This window comes from Trichosurus vulpecula, chromosome 3, assembly GCF_011100635.1.
Source record: "Trichosurus vulpecula isolate mTriVul1 chromosome 3, mTriVul1.pri, whole genome shotgun sequence".
NCBI classification, from domain to species: domain Eukaryota; kingdom Metazoa; phylum Chordata; class Mammalia; order Diprotodontia; family Phalangeridae; genus Trichosurus; species Trichosurus vulpecula.
Window position 1 is genome coordinate 127,487,239 of NC_050575.1, and position 18,605 is coordinate 127,505,843.

The window sequence follows — 18,605 nt, forward strand, 5'->3', positions numbered from 1 at the left end:
CAAAATATATATAAAACCTAAAGTAAAGAGAAAAAATGCAGTGAAAATTTATTAAGCAAAAAAAAATAGTATTTACCACCACCATATAGCTACATTGCTGGTCCTGATTGGTGGTATGATGCCTGTGTTTACTTTCAAAGCTGGTATTCCATTACATAAAAGTTCATTCTTCCCATTCTGAAACCCGGTCTAGTCACAAAAAGCACTTTACAAACTTTAAAGAGCTATAAAAAAATGAGCTATTGCCTGGGGTGGTGGGGAAAGCCTGTAATCCCTGATACTAGAGAGGTTGAAGTTGGTGGATTATTTGAGTTTAGAAATTCTGAACTGCAGTGTGCTAAGCTGATCAGGTGTGCACACCAAGTCTTATACCCATACGGTGAGCACCTGGAAGCAAAAGGCAACCAGGTTGCCTAAGAAAGGACAATCAACCCAAGTCAGGGACAGAACAGGTCAAAACTTCGGAGCTGATCAGCTGTGGAACTGGGCCCATGAATGGATTATTGCACATCCAGCTGGAGTGAGATAGGGAGAGTCAATCTTCTCCCTTCCCCCACCCCCAAAAAGAGCTTTTTTGTTAAAGTCCTTGACAGTTTACAAAGTACTTTCCATTTGTTTTGCATTTCCAGTCCTTAGCACTAAATACAAGGTTAGTTGACTGACTGAGTGTGTGTTATGTGGTCTAGATGTGGTCCAATATTCTTATCTCTGTTTTATAAATGAGGAAACTTAAGGTCAATGAATGGCGGTTATTTGCTCAAGGGCACATGGATAAAAAGTCGTTGTGGGTTCTTAGAATTAGAGTTGGAAGGGATTCCATCCAGCTCCCTCATTTCCAATAAGGAAACTGAAGCCTGGAAGGTTAAATAGCTTACCCAAGGATATAAAACTAGTAAATAGTAGAGCCAGGCTTCAAAATCCAATCCTGTGATTCTGAATTCAGCTAGCTGTCTTTTCACTGCCCCACACTGATGGGACTCGAACTTGTGTCCCAACTTTAAGGAGAAGGCTTTTTTTTTAAACCTATGCTGAATTCTTAGGAAGGTTCTGGGTATAGTACCAGCAGATGCTTGTTAAAGTTTAAATAGTACTTTAATGTTTTTCTTGAAGTTGTGAAGCACACAAGGATCATTTCTTTCCCTGCTGAACTCCTGGCAGAGAACATAGTACAGGAGTCAGCCTATTTACATTCTCTACTCACAGTGCTCAGCTTGCTGCTGCTGATGAGGATTCTTCGTTCATATAACATACTGGCATAGAGGTGTAGCATGTTGTTGACATCCACAGCCACAAAATATTCAGTCAGATTTCTCTAGGAGGTACAAAAAAGAGTTGATTGTGTTTTGATTTTATCCTTAATTATAAACATTAACAGACAGTGGAAATACATGAAAGAGAAACAACTTAGTACCCTGAATTGTCTTGCAAGATGCCATTTCCAAATTGGAGGAAAAAAGTTAACAAGCCACATGGATCAACCTTTAAGATTCATCACAGTAGTGTTGTCAATGTTGTCATTTCTCTTCCTTCCAATTCACATTTGGTTCTAAATCGAGAAGTCTAGGGCTTTGGAGGCACTATTGTAGATGCACAGGTCTAACATCTTAGACCTAGATTACCTAGTCTATCCCATTGGTCCAGGGCATGAATCTTATATCTTTCTACTTGCCTTATCTCACACTACTTTCTTTTTAATGTGATCTGCCCCTCCCTCCCACCTTTTATCTGTAGAAATCCTACCCAATCATCAAGGCTCAGCTTAAATACCACCTCCTCCAGCATAGTCTCCTTTGATCCCTCCAGCAGGTGAAAGTGAAAGCTCCCCCACCCCACCCCTGCCCCAGGAGCTCTGAGGTTCTATTTTGTATAATAGCTATTTATGCACATCTTCTTTCCCCTACTGGGCTGTAAACTCCACAATGTCAGTGTCCGATTAATCTTTGGGTCTCTTCAAATGCACAGGGTCTACTGTGTGTAGTATAAGGTTGATAAATGTGGAATGAATTGAACTACATTGTAAAATTATTTTAATAACATTATGTCATATTTACAGAGGACTTAAATATTTACAATGCATTTCCCCCAACAACCCATGAGGTAACAGTATCATCCTGATTTTACACATGAGGAAAATGAGGCTTAGTAAGGTTAAATGACCTGGCCCAGAGTCACATGACTAGAAAGGGTTGGAGCTAGGATTTAAACCCATGTCTACCAACTTCAAGTTTAGTGATGTTTCCACTATCAAGATTGCATCACATTTTACTAGAAGAGACATTAGAATACAGATTGTAAGAACAAGGAGTAGCCTTGGAGATAATTGAGTCCAACCTTCTCATTTTACAGATGAGGAACCTGAAGCTCAAAAAGGGAAAATGGCTTGTGAATGTCACATAGCTAGTGACGGACAAGAAGAGAACCAGGTTGTGACATGGCAGCATCCTAGGGAGCTTTTTCTGTAGGTTGCCATTCACTCTTTGAAACAGTGCTTTTGATTCCAAGAAAAATATTCAAGTGTTTCATTATGCCCCACTCCTAGGTCTTTAATAGGTATGTGGACATGATTGTTTCTTCAGAGCTATATAGGCTTTCAATGTCACACAATACATTCTCCCAGAAATAAAGAAAAGTTCTCTGTACCAGAAGCTGCAATTTATAATGATTAGGGATTTATAACCCAACTAATTCACGAGAGCTGAGAGAATTTTACATGCAAATAGCACAATGTGCATTACAACAATTGAAGCAGTTGGGAATAAGCATGGGCATTTATCTTATGATTCATTAGTGTTCAGCTATAGTACTGTATTAACCAGAGAACCTCACAACTTGAGACTGCATTAATTTTGTAACAGATCAAAAATTACAAAGTAAGTACCATATTTAGAAAGAGTGTCCTCCAACAGATGTAGTCCAAAATGCGGCAATCAGCAGAGAAACCAATTGGCAAAAAGAGAGTGTTGTGCTGCAGAAAGAGTATGGTGGTAGGAGCCAGAGAACGTGGCTCCTGTCCTGGCTCTGTGAGTACTATTTGTGTCACAGCATGAACATTCTTTCACTGTTCTGGACTTGAGTTCCCTCACGGGTAAAACGAGAGGGTTGGATTAGAGGGGTGACTGATGTCCCTTCGGCTCCGGTATTTTAACGCTACCTGTTCTAGATTGACTTTAAGCCTTGATGTGCTACGTTCAACGGCTCACCAGCCTATGCCTTAAGATACTTCCATAGTAACACTCTGTGCTTGCACATGGCATATTCTATGCTCCAACGGTTTAGTTTCTATGATCCCTTATATTCTAACAATTTATGATTATGTGAAATTTGATGGGAAAAGTAAATAGCATTCCAAGTCAGTCAACAAGAGCATCTCCTGCTGGATGAAGCAAGGACTGTGCTAATGATGTCAGGATAGGGCTCCACTGTAGACGCTCACATGGCAGAGACCTTCTCGCCAACATACACGTGTAGACAAAAATATAGGGTGGCTGAGGATTTTAGTAGAAGCTTAACTGTCGATGAAATGTGTAGATTTCTTTTTTCTTTCAAGAAAAAGAAAAATAGGATTGAGGAGCTTAAAGGAGCCCAGAGAGCCCATTAGCACTTTTGACAGATCCAAAGATAACTCTAAAGCCACCAATACGTGGCCTGAGGAGTCTGCCAAGAAGTTTCATACTGTGCAAAAATATGTTCCCCAGCTTGCCATCCAAATATGAAGAAACAGCGTTAGAGACAAATTTTCAGCCTTATTTTGCTGGGATAAGGGGGGAAAAACCCATAATTGTAAAAATGTACTTGAGAAGTAGGGAAAAGAATGGATTTAACAAGTAAACCTATATTGGTTAATACAAGAAATACCCTCAGAAACCATATGCTAACAGACTCAGATGCTTGTTGTAAAAGCAACACACAGGTATATTAAAAATATATAACATTTAGCCAAATCCCCTCTAAACTGTCATGTACTTTTTCGGTATTTCTCATCCCATCTGTGCTGATTACCAAGATATTTGTGTCTAAACAGAAGCTGTCTCCTTTATCTGCTTCCTCCCCCTGCCTGTTTCCTTCTGGGATATCACATGCCTGAGTCTATAACTGCTTGAATGGAAGAGATGGGTAAGAACTCTAGTAGCCCAAGGCCCCTATAAAGTTCGGGGCACTTTAGACTTGAGAAGACAGTAGGAAATTGGGAAATGGTATCTTTATTCTCTTTCTATTCCTCTTCTTTACGTCAAAGTCATTAGGACTTTCAAGATCACTACACTTTGACTTCAAGACTGGTACTGAGTAGGAGAGAACATAGAGGAGGATGGAGTGGGGAAGAAGAGACAAGAATAAAGGGAGAGAAAAGGAAAAGAAAGAGGAAGAAGGAAGAAATAGGAAAAAGAAATGAAAGAGGAAGAAAAAAGAGAAAAAGCAGAGGAGATGGGAAAGGGGGAGCAGGGAGACAGAAAGTGCAGGGAGGAGACAGAAAAATAGGGGATAAGTAGAAGAATAAAGAGAAAAGGAGATGGAGTAGCAGATGAAAAATAAAGAGGAATGAAGAGAGAAGAAAAAGGAAAATGAGGAAAAGAAGAAAGGGCTAGAGACAAAAGAGATGAAAAATGAGGAATGAGAGAAGCAGAGAGACTTAGAGGAAAAACATTTAGATATTGTGGAAGATAGTTTTTCCAGCACAGTGCTAACCCCCAATTGATGCTCCCTGAATGCTTCCACACTAATATTAGTCAACCTTGTTGACCATTTCACTGTGTTTAGTGACTTTTAGGACCATATCCACTATGAATAATTGAGGTCTAAGTTTCTTCTTATAAAATGAGGAGAAAGGAACAGTTTGCTAAGGTATTTTCTTTCCTTAACATTTGATGATCCTATGACTCACAAGACTTCTTTTAGAACAATTTACCAGGCAGAAATGTTTGATACTCTTTCAATAGGTTTTATTTCTGAAACATGACATTTGTTCCGATTATGCCACAAAAGCAAGTTTTCAAATGCCTTCTCTAAGTTGATATGATATTGTTAAATCTTCATGGATAGCTTGTTACTTTTTCTGGGGAAATGAGTATATATTATAAATTCTGAGTCTAAAATGTTTAAGAAGGAAATGTCTTAAAAATTTAAGAAAAAGCCCATTCATTAGATTTATAGAATATAAAATGTTGGAGCTGGAAAGGATCTTAGAATATTAGAACATAAACATTTAGAAGCATTAAGGACCTCAGAATTCAGAATATTAAAAGTATGACAGGTTTAGAGTTAGAGCTTGAAGAAGTCTTAAAAAAATTTAGTCTAGCCCTCTCTTATTTTTTTAATTAATTTTTTTTTTAGAGAGAAAGAAACTGAGACCTAAAGATGGTTAAGTAACTTGCTCAAATTCACACATAGCAAAATGCAAAGGTATAATTTGAACCTAGATCCTCCAACTTCAAATTTCAGGGCTCTTTCTACCTAATTATGATGCTCCCCTCTGTTAAAACAAAGAGCAGCAGACAAAGAAGCTCAGATATCACAAAGTAAAACCACCATTTTATAAATGATAGAATTGAGGCTCCTAAAGGAGAAGTGACTTGAACCAGGTCATAAAGTAGCAGAGTTGAAACTAGGGCCTAGTTAAAAAACTCAGTCCAGTGCTGTTTAATAAGGACTCAAGTCAGCAACAAGATTTATCAGAAAGCAGAGATTAGCCAAAAGCTGGAGTCATTCTTCAGTACCAATGTAAAAACTATTTCAATAAACAATTACCTGACAATCTCCCTATGTGATAACGGGTTGACTGCAATGAACTCCACTTGTTTATTTTTGGATGTCACTATGAGTTCATAAATCTTGTCTGTATCATAGAGAATCTTTGGGAAAAGTGACACCTCAGTGATGTTATATGTAACTGTCCCTTCTAAATGCTTTCTATGAATCATTAACCATTTTGTCCGACACCAAGCTAGATAATCATGACAAGTTTGTTTAATATTTCACATGGAGTTCCATATGATTATCCATTAATCAACTGAAGCTTTCAAAACCCAACCAACATGGGGTGCCTTACACCACTAGCTTACTACTACAATTATTGCTACATATCTGCTTGTAATCTGGGATATTTCTTTAATATAGAAATTAAATATAATTATGATACGATATACAATATATAATTTAGATATCATTATAATATGATATATAATATTTAAATATAACATGTATTTAATAATAAATTATTTAAAGTCTAAAACAGGTTTAATTATTTTTAAATCTCAATAACAATTCTAGGGGCAGCTAGGTGGTGCAATGAGGGGCAACTAGGCGGCACAATGAGTAGAGCACCAGTCCTGGAGTCAGGAGGACCTGAGTCCAAATCCGGCCTCAGACACTTGACACATGTACTAGCTGTGTGACCTTGGGCAAGTCACTTAACCCCGACTGCCCTGCCAAAAAGAAAAAAAAACAAAAACAAACAAACAAAAAAAAACAAACCCCCCCCCAAAAAAAAACAATTCTTCACTGAAATTTTCTTTCAATAATTTAGGGTTCCCTCACTGCCTTGTTGTGTCAAGTACATGACCTTTGATTCTCAAAGGTTATGCCACCTGAACAAAAGGAAAGTCTTCTCTTAATAAAAATAGTTAGCATTTATATAGCAGCTTTAGGGTTTGTGAATTGGCTTATGAAAGACATCTCAGTTGAGCCTTATAACAATCCTATCTCAACCCTGAGGTAGAGGTCTTATTATTCCCATTTACAGATGATGAAGAAACTAAAGGCCAGTGAGGTTAAGTGAGGTGGCCAGGTGGTACACATTGGATAAAGTGCTAGGCCTAGAGGCAAGAAAACGAATTCAAATCCACCCTCAGAGACTTAATAGATGTGTGATCTTGGGTAAGTCACTTAACCTCTATCTCAATGGCCTCATTTGTTACCAAAAAAAAAAAAAAAAAAAAAAAAAAGGTGTGCATGACTGCAGAGGCGTACATGTGCGTGTGAGTGCGTGCGTGCGTGAGTGTGTGTGTGTGTGTGTGTGTGCATAAGATAACAATAGTACCTACTTCTCAGGGGTGTTGTGAGGATAAAATTAAATCATTTGTAAAGAGCTTGGCAAACCTTAACACACTATGTAAATGCTAGCTATTATTATTATTATCATCATTGGACATCATCATTTGTATCATCATCTGACTGACCCATCATCATATAGCTAATGTGCATCAGAAGCAGAATTTAAATCTTGTCTTCCTGATTGCAACTTCAGCACTTTCTCCTCTAGATCGTGTTGCTTTTCTTTGTACTGGCCCAGTGATGGACTGACTCTAAGTTTGTAATCTGTGGGACAGCTGAGCAAAACAGTGAGATAGAGGCTTATCACTGGCATGTTCATCACAAGATGATTAAGTGTTGTTACCACAGCAACTCATGAAACCAATTACTAAGGAATAATGGGGCTGTAGTCTGCCTCAAGAGAGGAAATCCTCTTACAGGTGAAGCCTTCAATTACGGAACTGTTTTTTCTTACTACTAATGTTAATATCGTGAAGGGTATTCATATTAAATATGTATCATCATAATAAAAACAAATGACAACTGAAAATAAACTTGTAGTATTTTCTGTACAATAACCATGTAGAATAGTCCATACAAATATTATCATTCCCCATTCTGAAAAAGATGGAACTGAAGTCAAGAATAGCCTAAGAACACTAGGAGGAAATTAAATCGCTGGCATCATCAACATTATTACATCATTCTACAGATGAAAAGCTAAGGCCAAGGGAGAAGTAACCTGCCCAAGACCACATAATAAATTTCCAGTAGGTACGTATATAATAAACCCAGGTATCTTGACTCCTAGTCTAGTGCTCTTCTGCTTACATTTTGCGATTAGATGAAACACACTAATGCTCATGTAATATTGGCATACAGAGTATAAGCTAATGATAAATTACAGGTATTGTATCCACTTCCTTTGAAAGGAAAAACATAATTTTTATATTAAAGTTATGGAAAAATAGAAAATAAACTTCATTAAGAACTTGAAAATTGAAATATTTCATCTTCAGGGCTATAGTGGAAAGAATATTGGCCTAGAAGTAAAACAAAAGTTTGGACTCAAACCTTTAGATATCACTAATACTTCACAGCTATGTGATCCTATTTATGTCACTTCTCTTCTTTGGACCTCAGGTTTTAAGTTTTTGAAACAAATTTTTATTTATTTCTTTTCTACATCATTAAAATTTTTCTCAATACTCTTCCCTCGTCACCCATTCCAAAGAATCATCCTATAAAACAAATAATTTTTAGAGGAAAAAAATTAGTAAAACTAACACATTAGAGGTCTGAAAATGTGGGCAATATGTGGACCTTTCACATCTGCCAAAGAATGAGATGTGGGGGTCTTCTCCTATATGTTCTTTGGAGCCACATTGGTTCTTTGAAGCTCTGCAACACTCACTTTGGATTGTTTTGTGGCTATTCTTTCCATTAATATTGTTTTCTTCATTGTGTAAACTGTGTTCTTGGCTCTGCTTTACTTTGTTCTTTATTAGATCATGTAAGTCTTCCCATGCTTCTCTGTATTTATCACATTTGTCATTTCTTAAGGTACAATAATTTTCCATTACATTAATGTACAAGAAATTGTTTAACTGACTGATAATCATCTATTGGTTTCCAATTTTATGCTTATCAATCGGTTAAACAATTTGTGGTATATATGAGGACTTTTTTCTTATGACAGCAGTGGGAATAAGCCTAGTCCTGGAATCTCTTGGTCAAAAGGTATGGACATTTTAATCATTTCATTTGCATTAATTCCAAATTGCTTTTCAAAATTCTTGTACTGATTCATAGCTACAGCTTCACCAACAGTGCATTAGTGTGCCTATCTTCTCATAATCCTTCCAACAATGACTATTAACATGTTTTTGTGGTCTTTTCCATTTTGCAGCATGTGAGGTAAAACATCATTGTGGTTCTAATTTGGAAAAAAATTTTGTGTGCTTTGGAAGATTAATATCCATCTATTTAGTGGATTTTGTAGTTGTCTTGAATATCTTCCTATACATTATTGCCTTTTGGATTCTGTTTTGCTGTTAAAGTTTTTGTGGATTTTGCAGCCTACAACTTTGCTGATGCTGCTATCTCACTTAGTTTTTTTTACTGAATTCCTAGGATTTCCTAAGTAACATCATGCCATCAGTAGGTAGGGATAGTCTGGTCTCTTTTTTGCTTATTGCTATGCTTTTAATTTATTTCTCTTGCCTTATTACTAACATTTATATAACTATATCAAATAAATATAGAGAAGGTAGGCATACTTGCTTTTCTCCTGTATTTACTGGGAAAGCTTGTAGTATATACCCAGTTCATATGATGCTTACTTTCGATTTTAGGGAGAACCTTTACATATTTAAAAAAAAGACCTCTCTATGCCTATATTTGATAGGCTTTTTCTTTTTTAGCATAAATTAGTATTTCCCCTTGCACTTTTTCAAAGACTTTTTCTTAACTAGTTGAGATAATCATGTGGTTTCATATATTTTAGTAAGCCCTTAATAAATGTTTATTGTATTTAACTAGACTGCATTTTGTTTTTAATATGATAAAAATGTTGCTTGTTTCCCTAATGTTTAATTATGTTTGCATTCCAGGGTAAGTACAACTTGATAATGATGAATGATTTTTTGGGTGAATTGCTGTAGTCTGTGTGACAGGATTCCATTTAAAATTTTTGAATTGATATTCATGAATGATATTAAACTATAGGTCTTCTTTGCTTTTACCACCATAGTTTAGATATTAGGACTATTTTTCTAACATAAAAAGAGTCTGGAAGAGTGCTTTCTTTCTTAATTTCTGAAAATAATTAGTAGTGTTGGTATTAATTGTTCTTTAAAAGTTTGATAGAATTATGGATAGAAAATTATGGATCCATCAGAACTAGGAGGTTTTTTTCTTTTGGTAGTTCCTTTATTAGATGGTTCTATGGAATACTGTTGTGTTCTAAGAAATGATAAGCAGGATGGTTTCTAAAAAACCTGGGAAGACTTACATGAACTGATGCAAGTGAAATGAGCAGAACCAGAACACTGTACACAGTAACATCAATAGTGTTCAATGGAGCACTATGAATGCTATTCTGATCAAGACAACGATCCAAAACAATTCTAAAGGACCCATGATGAAAACTGCTATCTACCTCCAGAGAAAGAACTAATGAACGCTAAAATCAGATTGAAGCATACTTTTTTTACTTTCTTTATTTTTCTTGCTTGTATGTATCTTTTCTTTTGCAACATTACTAATATGGAAATATGTTTTGCATGATTTCACATGTACAATTGGTATCATATTGTTTGCCTTCTCAAGAAGGGGAGAAGGATGGGAGGAAGAGAATTAAAAACTCAAAATGTTTTAAAATTGATTGTTAAAAACTTTTTTACATGTAATTGGGAAATATTTAACAAAATAAATAAGAATATTTTTTTAAAAGAGGAAATTGGGGCAACTAGATGACACAGCATAGAGCACCTGTCCTGAAGTCAGAAGATCTGAATTAAAATCTGGCTTCAAATACTACTGTGTGGCCCTCCAAAAAAAAGGAGGGGGGATTGAGACTTAGGTTGAGGTACTTGTTCATAATCAATTAACTATGAATATGTGAATTGACTGTGAAAAGAAGTGAGGGGATTACAAGACCTTAACTTAAAAAGGCCAAGGTCTCCCACTGCATCCTGGGCCATCTCCAGTCATCCTGTTCTATATCTTGCCACTGGACCCAGATAGTTCTAGAGGAGAAAGTGAGGCTGGTGACTTTTCACAGCCTTCCCTCCCTCCCTCAAATCCAATTCACTTGCAAGTCATGGCATCATCTTCCTGATGTCATGGTCCTCTTTCAGAACGAAGGGCAAACCACACAAGTTCTATAACCTTTTTAAAGTGTACACTATTTATCTATTTGGTTTTCTGTTAGGTCTTTTATTGGATAATTTAATCAATTCACATTTAAAGTTAAGAAAGTTAGGTTTATATTTTCTTCCATTTTCTCTAATGTTATTTGTTTTTTTTCCAAATTAGGATTACTCTCCCCTCCCCGTCCTTCTTCTGTTAACACAGTACTTTGACTTCTCAGCTTTTTTGGTTGATTCTCTTTCCCATCAGCTCTTTTCCTCTTACGCTCAAATTCCTGGCACTCCCCATCTGTCACACCATTCTCGAGTTTTGGAGTTTCGCTTAATTTGTTAATTCCTTTTTCTTTCTTCCTTATTAGTCATCTAATTCTTCTCTTTTTCCTCTCAGTTAAATAGTCAATGAAAATACCCATTCCTTTCCCTAACTCCACCTTCCTCTCCCAACTTGTTTCAAGGTTTTGTTTTTGTTTTCATTTTCTGTGCCTTAAAAAAAGAATCTTTTCCCCATTCTCTGCATTATTTCTCTTTGTATTCTCTCTATTACAGACTTTGATTCATAGTCCATATACATATTTATTCCTTAAATCTCTGTGTTTCCATGGATTTAAAGCCCTTAAAGAATCTATTTTGAGTTCCTTTTTCTAACTAATCACTGTGATATTTCATTACAGAGCTTGTCTTTTATCCCTTCTCCATTTTTCTGTTGACCTTCAGTTGTGGAGATGACAATTTATGGATGTGATAGAAAATAAAAGTATTGCCCCAAGGCAGAAATTTCTGGTATCCTTGATTTTGCACTTCATTATTACCTATGTGCCCTATGATCATTCTCCATTCCCCCATTTGCCATGAAATCTCTAGTTTGAGTCCATGCCCTTCCAACCTTTAGTGTGTCACTTGTTCCTAGGATTCCCCTCCTTAGACAGAATGCTGTTCACAGAGGCAAAATACTCTCTCAGAGGTAGTAGTCTCTCAAAGTACCAGATGCCAGTAGATTATACCCACTGTAACAAACCCATTTCACCCAAAGGGAGTATTCTTCCACAGAACCCCCTCGAATCTCTGAATTGAGATTCTCCCTTTTGCTTCTCTCTGTTTTTCCTCCTACTTTTCTCATTTCACCCATTTTCCTATAGGCTTTCTTCTTCCTGAAAGAATACGGGAGTTATTTTCCTGTCACCATTTATCACTGATTTGATTTGAATGTATTATACATTCCCCTCCATCTTCTTCCCTTTCTTCCATTTATGCATTCTCTCTGTAGTATAGTCCTATTGAAAATATCAATTCACTTGTAGTCAGGGTTTTGTGAGGTTTAGTACATCATGTTTCAGACCTGTTACTCCACCATCAGTTTTTCCATTTCAGTTCCACTTTTACCTTTGTCTCCTTCTGTACTTGTGCCACCGTGCTTTAGTGTGGGGTCTGCTTGAGGACACGGTACTGAGTGAGCATGGTAGTCTTTTCTGCTATTGATTCACTGGACTGTCACCTCTCTAGTGTTGCTGGTGTTTTACTGTGGAGATACCTGAAACTGTTTTACCTCTTCCACGTAATTCTTACTTTGAAGAGATCTGAGAGATCACATAAACACTGGAGAAAATGTCTGGTCTTCCATCTTGTTGGTCACATGACTCAACCCCAAGCCCCAGAATTTTCATCAGTAAGTTAGGAGTAATAATATCTCAATTGCTTGTGATATGGTCTCCTAATGTGGTTAGAGATTTACTTATCCCAATGCTGGAGAAAACTGTCATATTAGGAATTGTAGAACTAACTCCCCTTACTGTGAATCCTTTCTGAAGCAGTGGAAAAGTGTGATGGATCACAGAATACTAGAGTTGGAAGGGACATTAGAAATCATTAGGTCTACTTCTCCTCACATATTATATATGAGGAAAGTGAAGTCCTCAGAGGGAAAGTGATTTGCCCAAGAACACACAGTCAAGAGTGGCAGAAGTATAACTCAGACTTAGTTTTCTTAATCTAAATCCCTGAATTTAATGGTAAAGCTAAAGGCACACATAGGAATTTTCAAGAAGAAGGGCTAGCTAATCTTTAGTGGCATGAATGATTGCTGGAGACCAGTGAATGGATGAAGTATTGCAAACTATTAATCCTCACAGAACGGGGATGGGGATGGGAGGACAGAGTTCTCTATTACTGTTACAGATACTCAGGCTCTCTTGACCTACCTACCCTTAAAAATTTTCAGAAGAGTGGAGAGAAATAAAAGGAATTTAAATCAACTCAGATACTCACATTTTCAGGTATGCTGGGAAGTTCTCTTGTGTCAGGCACAGTAAAGTAAGAGTGCTAGGGGGAAAAACAAAAACCCAGAATGTAACTTGTTTTTGTAAAAATGAATAATAGTAATAATGATAACAACAATAATAGTTATTTATATAGCACTTTAAGGTTCAAAGAACCCATACACTATTTGATCATACCCAATAAATCTATGGAGGTAGGTGGGGCAAATATAATTAGCCCCATTTTACAGATGAGGAAATGTAAGTTTACAAAGAGTAAGAGATTTATCTAAGATCACATAGTTGGTAAATGAAAGAGTTACAATTCAAACTCAGGTTTCATGATTCCAAGGTTGCATATCATCTGGAGCCAAACATGCTGAATCATCGCTAAAATGATTTTAAAAAATTAAATACTCTGTTGATGTAAAGAAAAATGGTAATATAGTTTACTACAAGATATTCCTTAACATTTAAAGCAATAATCTGGAATCATAATACAAAGGAGTTGGAAAACTATCCACTGACATTCTTCTCCCAACACCTCACAGTGCTGTTGAGGTGACAATATGTGTGTGACAATGCACACAAGCTTAAACTCTTAGCAAGGTCTTATTAAACTGGAATAAAAGCCTGGTTGAGAATGCATGTTTGTCATAGTATCGCGAGATGTCCAAACAGCAATGATTTTTTAAAAATCCATAAGCAGCTCATAAAGATCATCATCCAAGGTTTGGCAGGGGTTGCAATTTGCGCTCCTGAAGGCAATATTCAAGTAGAAATTGGAGATTTTTCAAAAATGTTAAAATAAAAAAAACTCATTAATTCTTGCCTTAAGTATCATTTCCAGAATCTGTGATTTTATTGATACAAGAAATTCCTCCATCAACAAAAACTATAATGACTTTATATTTTAATAGTTGAAGAAATGTTTGATGAATTGAACTTTGAGATGGTAAATCTAAAAAAATAAATCAAAATAATCATAACAGATCACAACTTTTTTCCTTCCTTCCTTCCTTCCTTTCTCATCTTTCTCTCCTCCCTCTCTTCTCGTCACTCTCTTGGTAGCCTCATCAGCTCAAGTGGATTGAATTATCACGTTTATTTAGAAGATTTTCAGATCTCCATATCAGCCCTAGACCTTCTCTTGAATGCTACCACCTGTCTTTCGGACATTTCAAATTGGATATACTGTAGGTATTTCAAAATCAACATGCCCCCAAAGCGAACTCATTGTCTTTCCTATAAGAAGCCACTCTTGCAAATTTCTCTATTTCTATTGAGGGCACCACTATTCTTCTAGTTACTCAAATTCATAACCTCACAGTCATTTTCAACTCCAATCAATCATCCCATATGTCTGAACAGTTACCTAACTCCACAACCTTTCTTCTATTTGTTCTATTCTCTGTACCTAAATAGGCACCAACCTAGTCCAAGCCCTTATCACTTCTCACCCAAATTACTGAAAAAGTGTAATTGATCTCCCTGGCTCCAGTAACTCCCCTTTCAAATCCCTTCTCCTCAGAGTCAAAATAATATTCCTAAAAGGCAGATTTGATGATGTTACTTCCTTGCTAATGAATTTCCGAAAGTGGTTCACTAGTATCTTGAGGGTCAAATACAAACTCCTCTGTTTAGTACTTAGCACAATTCCTGGCATGTATATAGCATAATGCTTAATAAATGCTAGCTGACTATTGACTCCAACCTTGTTAGACATTATTTCCAGGCTTGTTAGACATTATTCCCCTTATAAACACTCTAATGTACGAAGTCCAGCTAAACTGGCCTTTCTATTCCTTTCACATTCATCTCCCATCTCTGTGAATTTGCATAGCTTTTCCCCCCATGCTTGAAATGTTCTCCCTCCTCATTTCTACCTCACAAAATCACCAGTTTTCATCAAAGGTCAGTTTTCCTGAGTTTATCTGCTACTCTTTCCTTCCCATGAATATAAGCCTACCTTTATATTGTACAATAAATAGTACTAAAATTGTAAAAATTCCGAAACTAGCATTTCCTAATCAAGTATCATGATTCAAGTCTTAGAGTCTCCTATGTAGGTGTGGGGTCAGAAGAGTCTGGGTAGGGTAGTTTTAATGTTATAGGATATATTTTGGCTCAAATGCAGCTCAGTGTATCTCAAAATGAAGAAAATTATCTAATACAATATTTGTAAAGAAGATTTCACACCCTCTCTCTCCAAGTAATAAATATAAGGCCTTGATAAAATTTTAAATGTGTTAAGTCGGATGGTCTAGTCCTTGTAATTTCTTTATTTTGTAGGAACCTCCGAGATAGAATGGTCAAAAATGGAAGAGTTGATTGGATAAACCAACAAGCTAACTCCATCTCTGAGGGCCTTTAAAAAACTGGAAGGATTTCTGCATAGAGATGTCAAGTTCAAGTTGGAGGACTCCAAGTTTAGGCAATGATTTAGAGCCATGCCCTTGAAAGGAAATCGCCTGTGGGAGTAATAGAAAATCTGTCTGTCTTCTCTACTCCTGTCATTTGACCATACCATTATCATCTAAGAGACAAGATCAGTAGCACAGTATCCCAGTAGGATCAGAGAGTAACAAGTAGAAGAAAACACATCCAAACAGGAGCAAAGTGACGCAACAGGAACAGTTAAATAGAGAAGTGGTATGACCCCTCCTAGCACCAGAGAAGAATTTCCAGGTCATAAAGCATAAGTAGTTATGATATCCTTTTGCCATATGGATATTCAACATGTGTGCCCCTCTATGGTTCTACTCTAGTTTGAACTCATTCTTCCCATGGATCTGTGTGTATATGTATGAGTGTGATCCAGGCTCTGGAAGAGAATTTTTGGACCAACTGTTCTCATTATACCATCTTAGTAAATTTGTTTTCTAAAAGATAATTAAGTGTATTGGCTGATTATCAGTGGGAAGCACACTGGTGTTGAGCAAGAGTGGTAGAAATAGAACCCCTAGGGTTACCCCTACTGTCCAGAAAGAGCAGTGGTCACAATGTTACAATGTCTGAGGACTCTACATTGACAGCATGAATGTGATGCAGATGAATGGTCCTAGAAGGATGCTATTTGTAATCCCTTCTGATGGAATATGAAGTACCTGATGACAGACTATTTTCTTTTTGTCCCTGGTTGTTTTGTCAGTGGTTAATACAGTTTCTGGCACATAGTAAGTACTTAAGAAAAGCCTGTTCGTGGATTGACTGACACTTCTGCAGTAGAGAACGACAGAGATAGTAAGGTGTTAAAATCTTAATGAAGTACAAAGAAGTAATCCCTTAGAAGGTATAGTGACCTCTTTGGTGAAGCTTGACAGAATCATAGGGTGGCTAGTTACTGGCTAGCAAAAGATGAACCACACTTCCAGAGGCCTGTTAAAAATCAAGACACACTTGCAAAGCCTTGAGTAAAGAAAGTTCAAACAAGTGTGATCTCGGGCAGTAAAGAAAGGATCCCAGATGTTGAGACAAAGGGGCTCCTCTCTAGTTCAACGGGGGCTCATCAGCTGTGACATCTCACAGATTCCTGGTAGGACAAACCACATGCCACAAAAACAGCAGGATCAAGGTAGAACAGAACACTAGACAGTATAATCACCATAGTCAGAGAAGAGAGCCCGCAGTGTATTCAAGAAAGAATTAGCCCTGGAAGTCAGAACTCAAGAGGTAGAGAAAAGTATGCCCAGGAAGCTCTGCCAAGCCACCTTTTTACAAGAGATGCACTCAGAAGACAGACATGCGATGACATCATGAGAAGAAAAGGGTTAGCAGGGACTGGAAGTGGAAGAGACGTCAGTTGCTTTGGACACATGTTCCCTATGTGACCAGTGATATAGATAAGATTTAGAAAAAGGACAGGAATTTATTTAAATTAACAAGGAGGAGTGAGTTGTCTTTGCCACATATGTTCGGCACATGTGTGCCCACTCTTCCCACTGATGCTTTGTGGTTGTGGGAGGATACACCCCAAGCTTGTGGGGGGATCTTTTATTAAAATTGTTCTCAGAATACCATCTCGATAAAAGCTTCTGTTTTAAGTTAGTTGTGTCTACTGGGTAATTAAAGGTATGTGCACCAGTGGAGGTTCACGAATTATAGTTTCAGAAGTCTAGACCCATATAAGATCATAAAACTCAATTGGCCAACAGCAACTCCTCCCCGCCCCCCACCCCGTCCTCTTCCTAAGGATGTAACTGATGAACGTGAGTTGAGAGAGGGTACATTGGAAGAGAAACTACATTTTAGAACAACTCTCTGAAAGAGGCAGTAGATACATCAAGAATCCTAAAATTGTATTAGTATGGCAACTCCTTCCACCAAAGTCCATCTGCAAACCACATACAACTCGAGGGATAAAACAGGGTAGCTTGCCTGAGACTCGGGGAGGTTACCCATAACCATACAGCAAGTCAGTGTCAGAGAGAGGATTTGAACCTAGGTTGTCTTAATTCAAAGTCCAAAACTCATTCATTCCACTATACCTTACATCCTCTCTGAGTGAGGCAGAACAAATATTCTCTCAACTCTAAAGAGGCTCAGAAAGAGGCAGCAATTTGACTTCAAGAGCATATATTAACTCAGAGTCCAAGCTCAACATTTAAAATTTAGTCTCCTGATGCCAAGTCTACAGAGAAAGTGAGTTCCATTACAAGGTGCTGCTTCTTTTATGTGAATGCAAAAGCATTTATGAAGTGCTCACTATGTGCCAAGCACTGTGCTAAGAACTGAGGATACAAGTACAAAAGCAAAGACAGACCCAAATTCTAACAGAGGGAGAGAAAGCACATAGGTGTGCAATAGCTAGCGAGGCACTTTGGTGTGAACAGTAACAGGGATGGTGAGTGGGGTCATAACAGAATAGATCAATGAACCCCTTCCTGCAGCAGTGGAATAGTTGATTTGATCATGGTTCCAAAATGGCAGAAGGGAGATAGGGCTAGGATATGGGATGTCAGAAAGTAGTTTTAAGAAAAAATGTCTGTGGAGTGGAGAATGAAGTGAGGCGTGGCTACTGTCTGTCTGAAACAGTGGGCTGGGGGAGCTAGTCACCAATCAGGAAAGCAGAGTCCTAAGAAGAAGTTGTGGAGATGAAACCATGAAACATCAAATCATCAGTTTCATGGGTGCTTGGCTTTCCTCAAGAAGAGGAAATTCATTAGAAAAAATAACTGGAGAGAGTGCTCTTTTGTAGAGCACTGGAAGCTTCATTCTTTATAATACATTTTTAAACTTAGAAAAACTGCATCCCAGAGTACACAGTTTATTAGGTTTACATTTAAAGAGGATTTTTGCTAAAAAGCCTGCCACATCTGGTCACTCGCCGGCAGGGGGAAGAAACCTCCAATCCATGGGTGGAACAGAATGGCTCTGCCAATTGACTGCTATATAAAAAGCTGCTTTCTAACATGTATGGATAATACAGGGAAGTGAAATCATTAATGAAGTGCAA

General features: G+C 37.3%; 1 protein-coding gene across 4 annotated transcripts in view; it reads right to left on the minus strand.

The window, feature by feature from the left end:
• DENND1A (DENN domain containing 1A) overlaps positions 1-18,605 on the minus strand; it is a 697,281-nt gene that overhangs the window by 321,794 nt on the left and 356,882 nt on the right. For all 4 annotated transcript variants that reach the window (XM_036750170.1, XM_036750168.1, XM_036750169.1 and 1 more), the window contains exons 8-9: positions 13,161-13,214; positions 1,202-1,312 (exon numbers count right to left, since the gene is read on the minus strand). In XM_036750170.1, the coding sequence (XP_036606065.1) occupies positions 1,202-1,312; positions 13,161-13,214 (165 nt within the window). The remainder of the gene's footprint in view (positions 1-1,201; positions 1,313-13,160; positions 13,215-18,605) is intronic.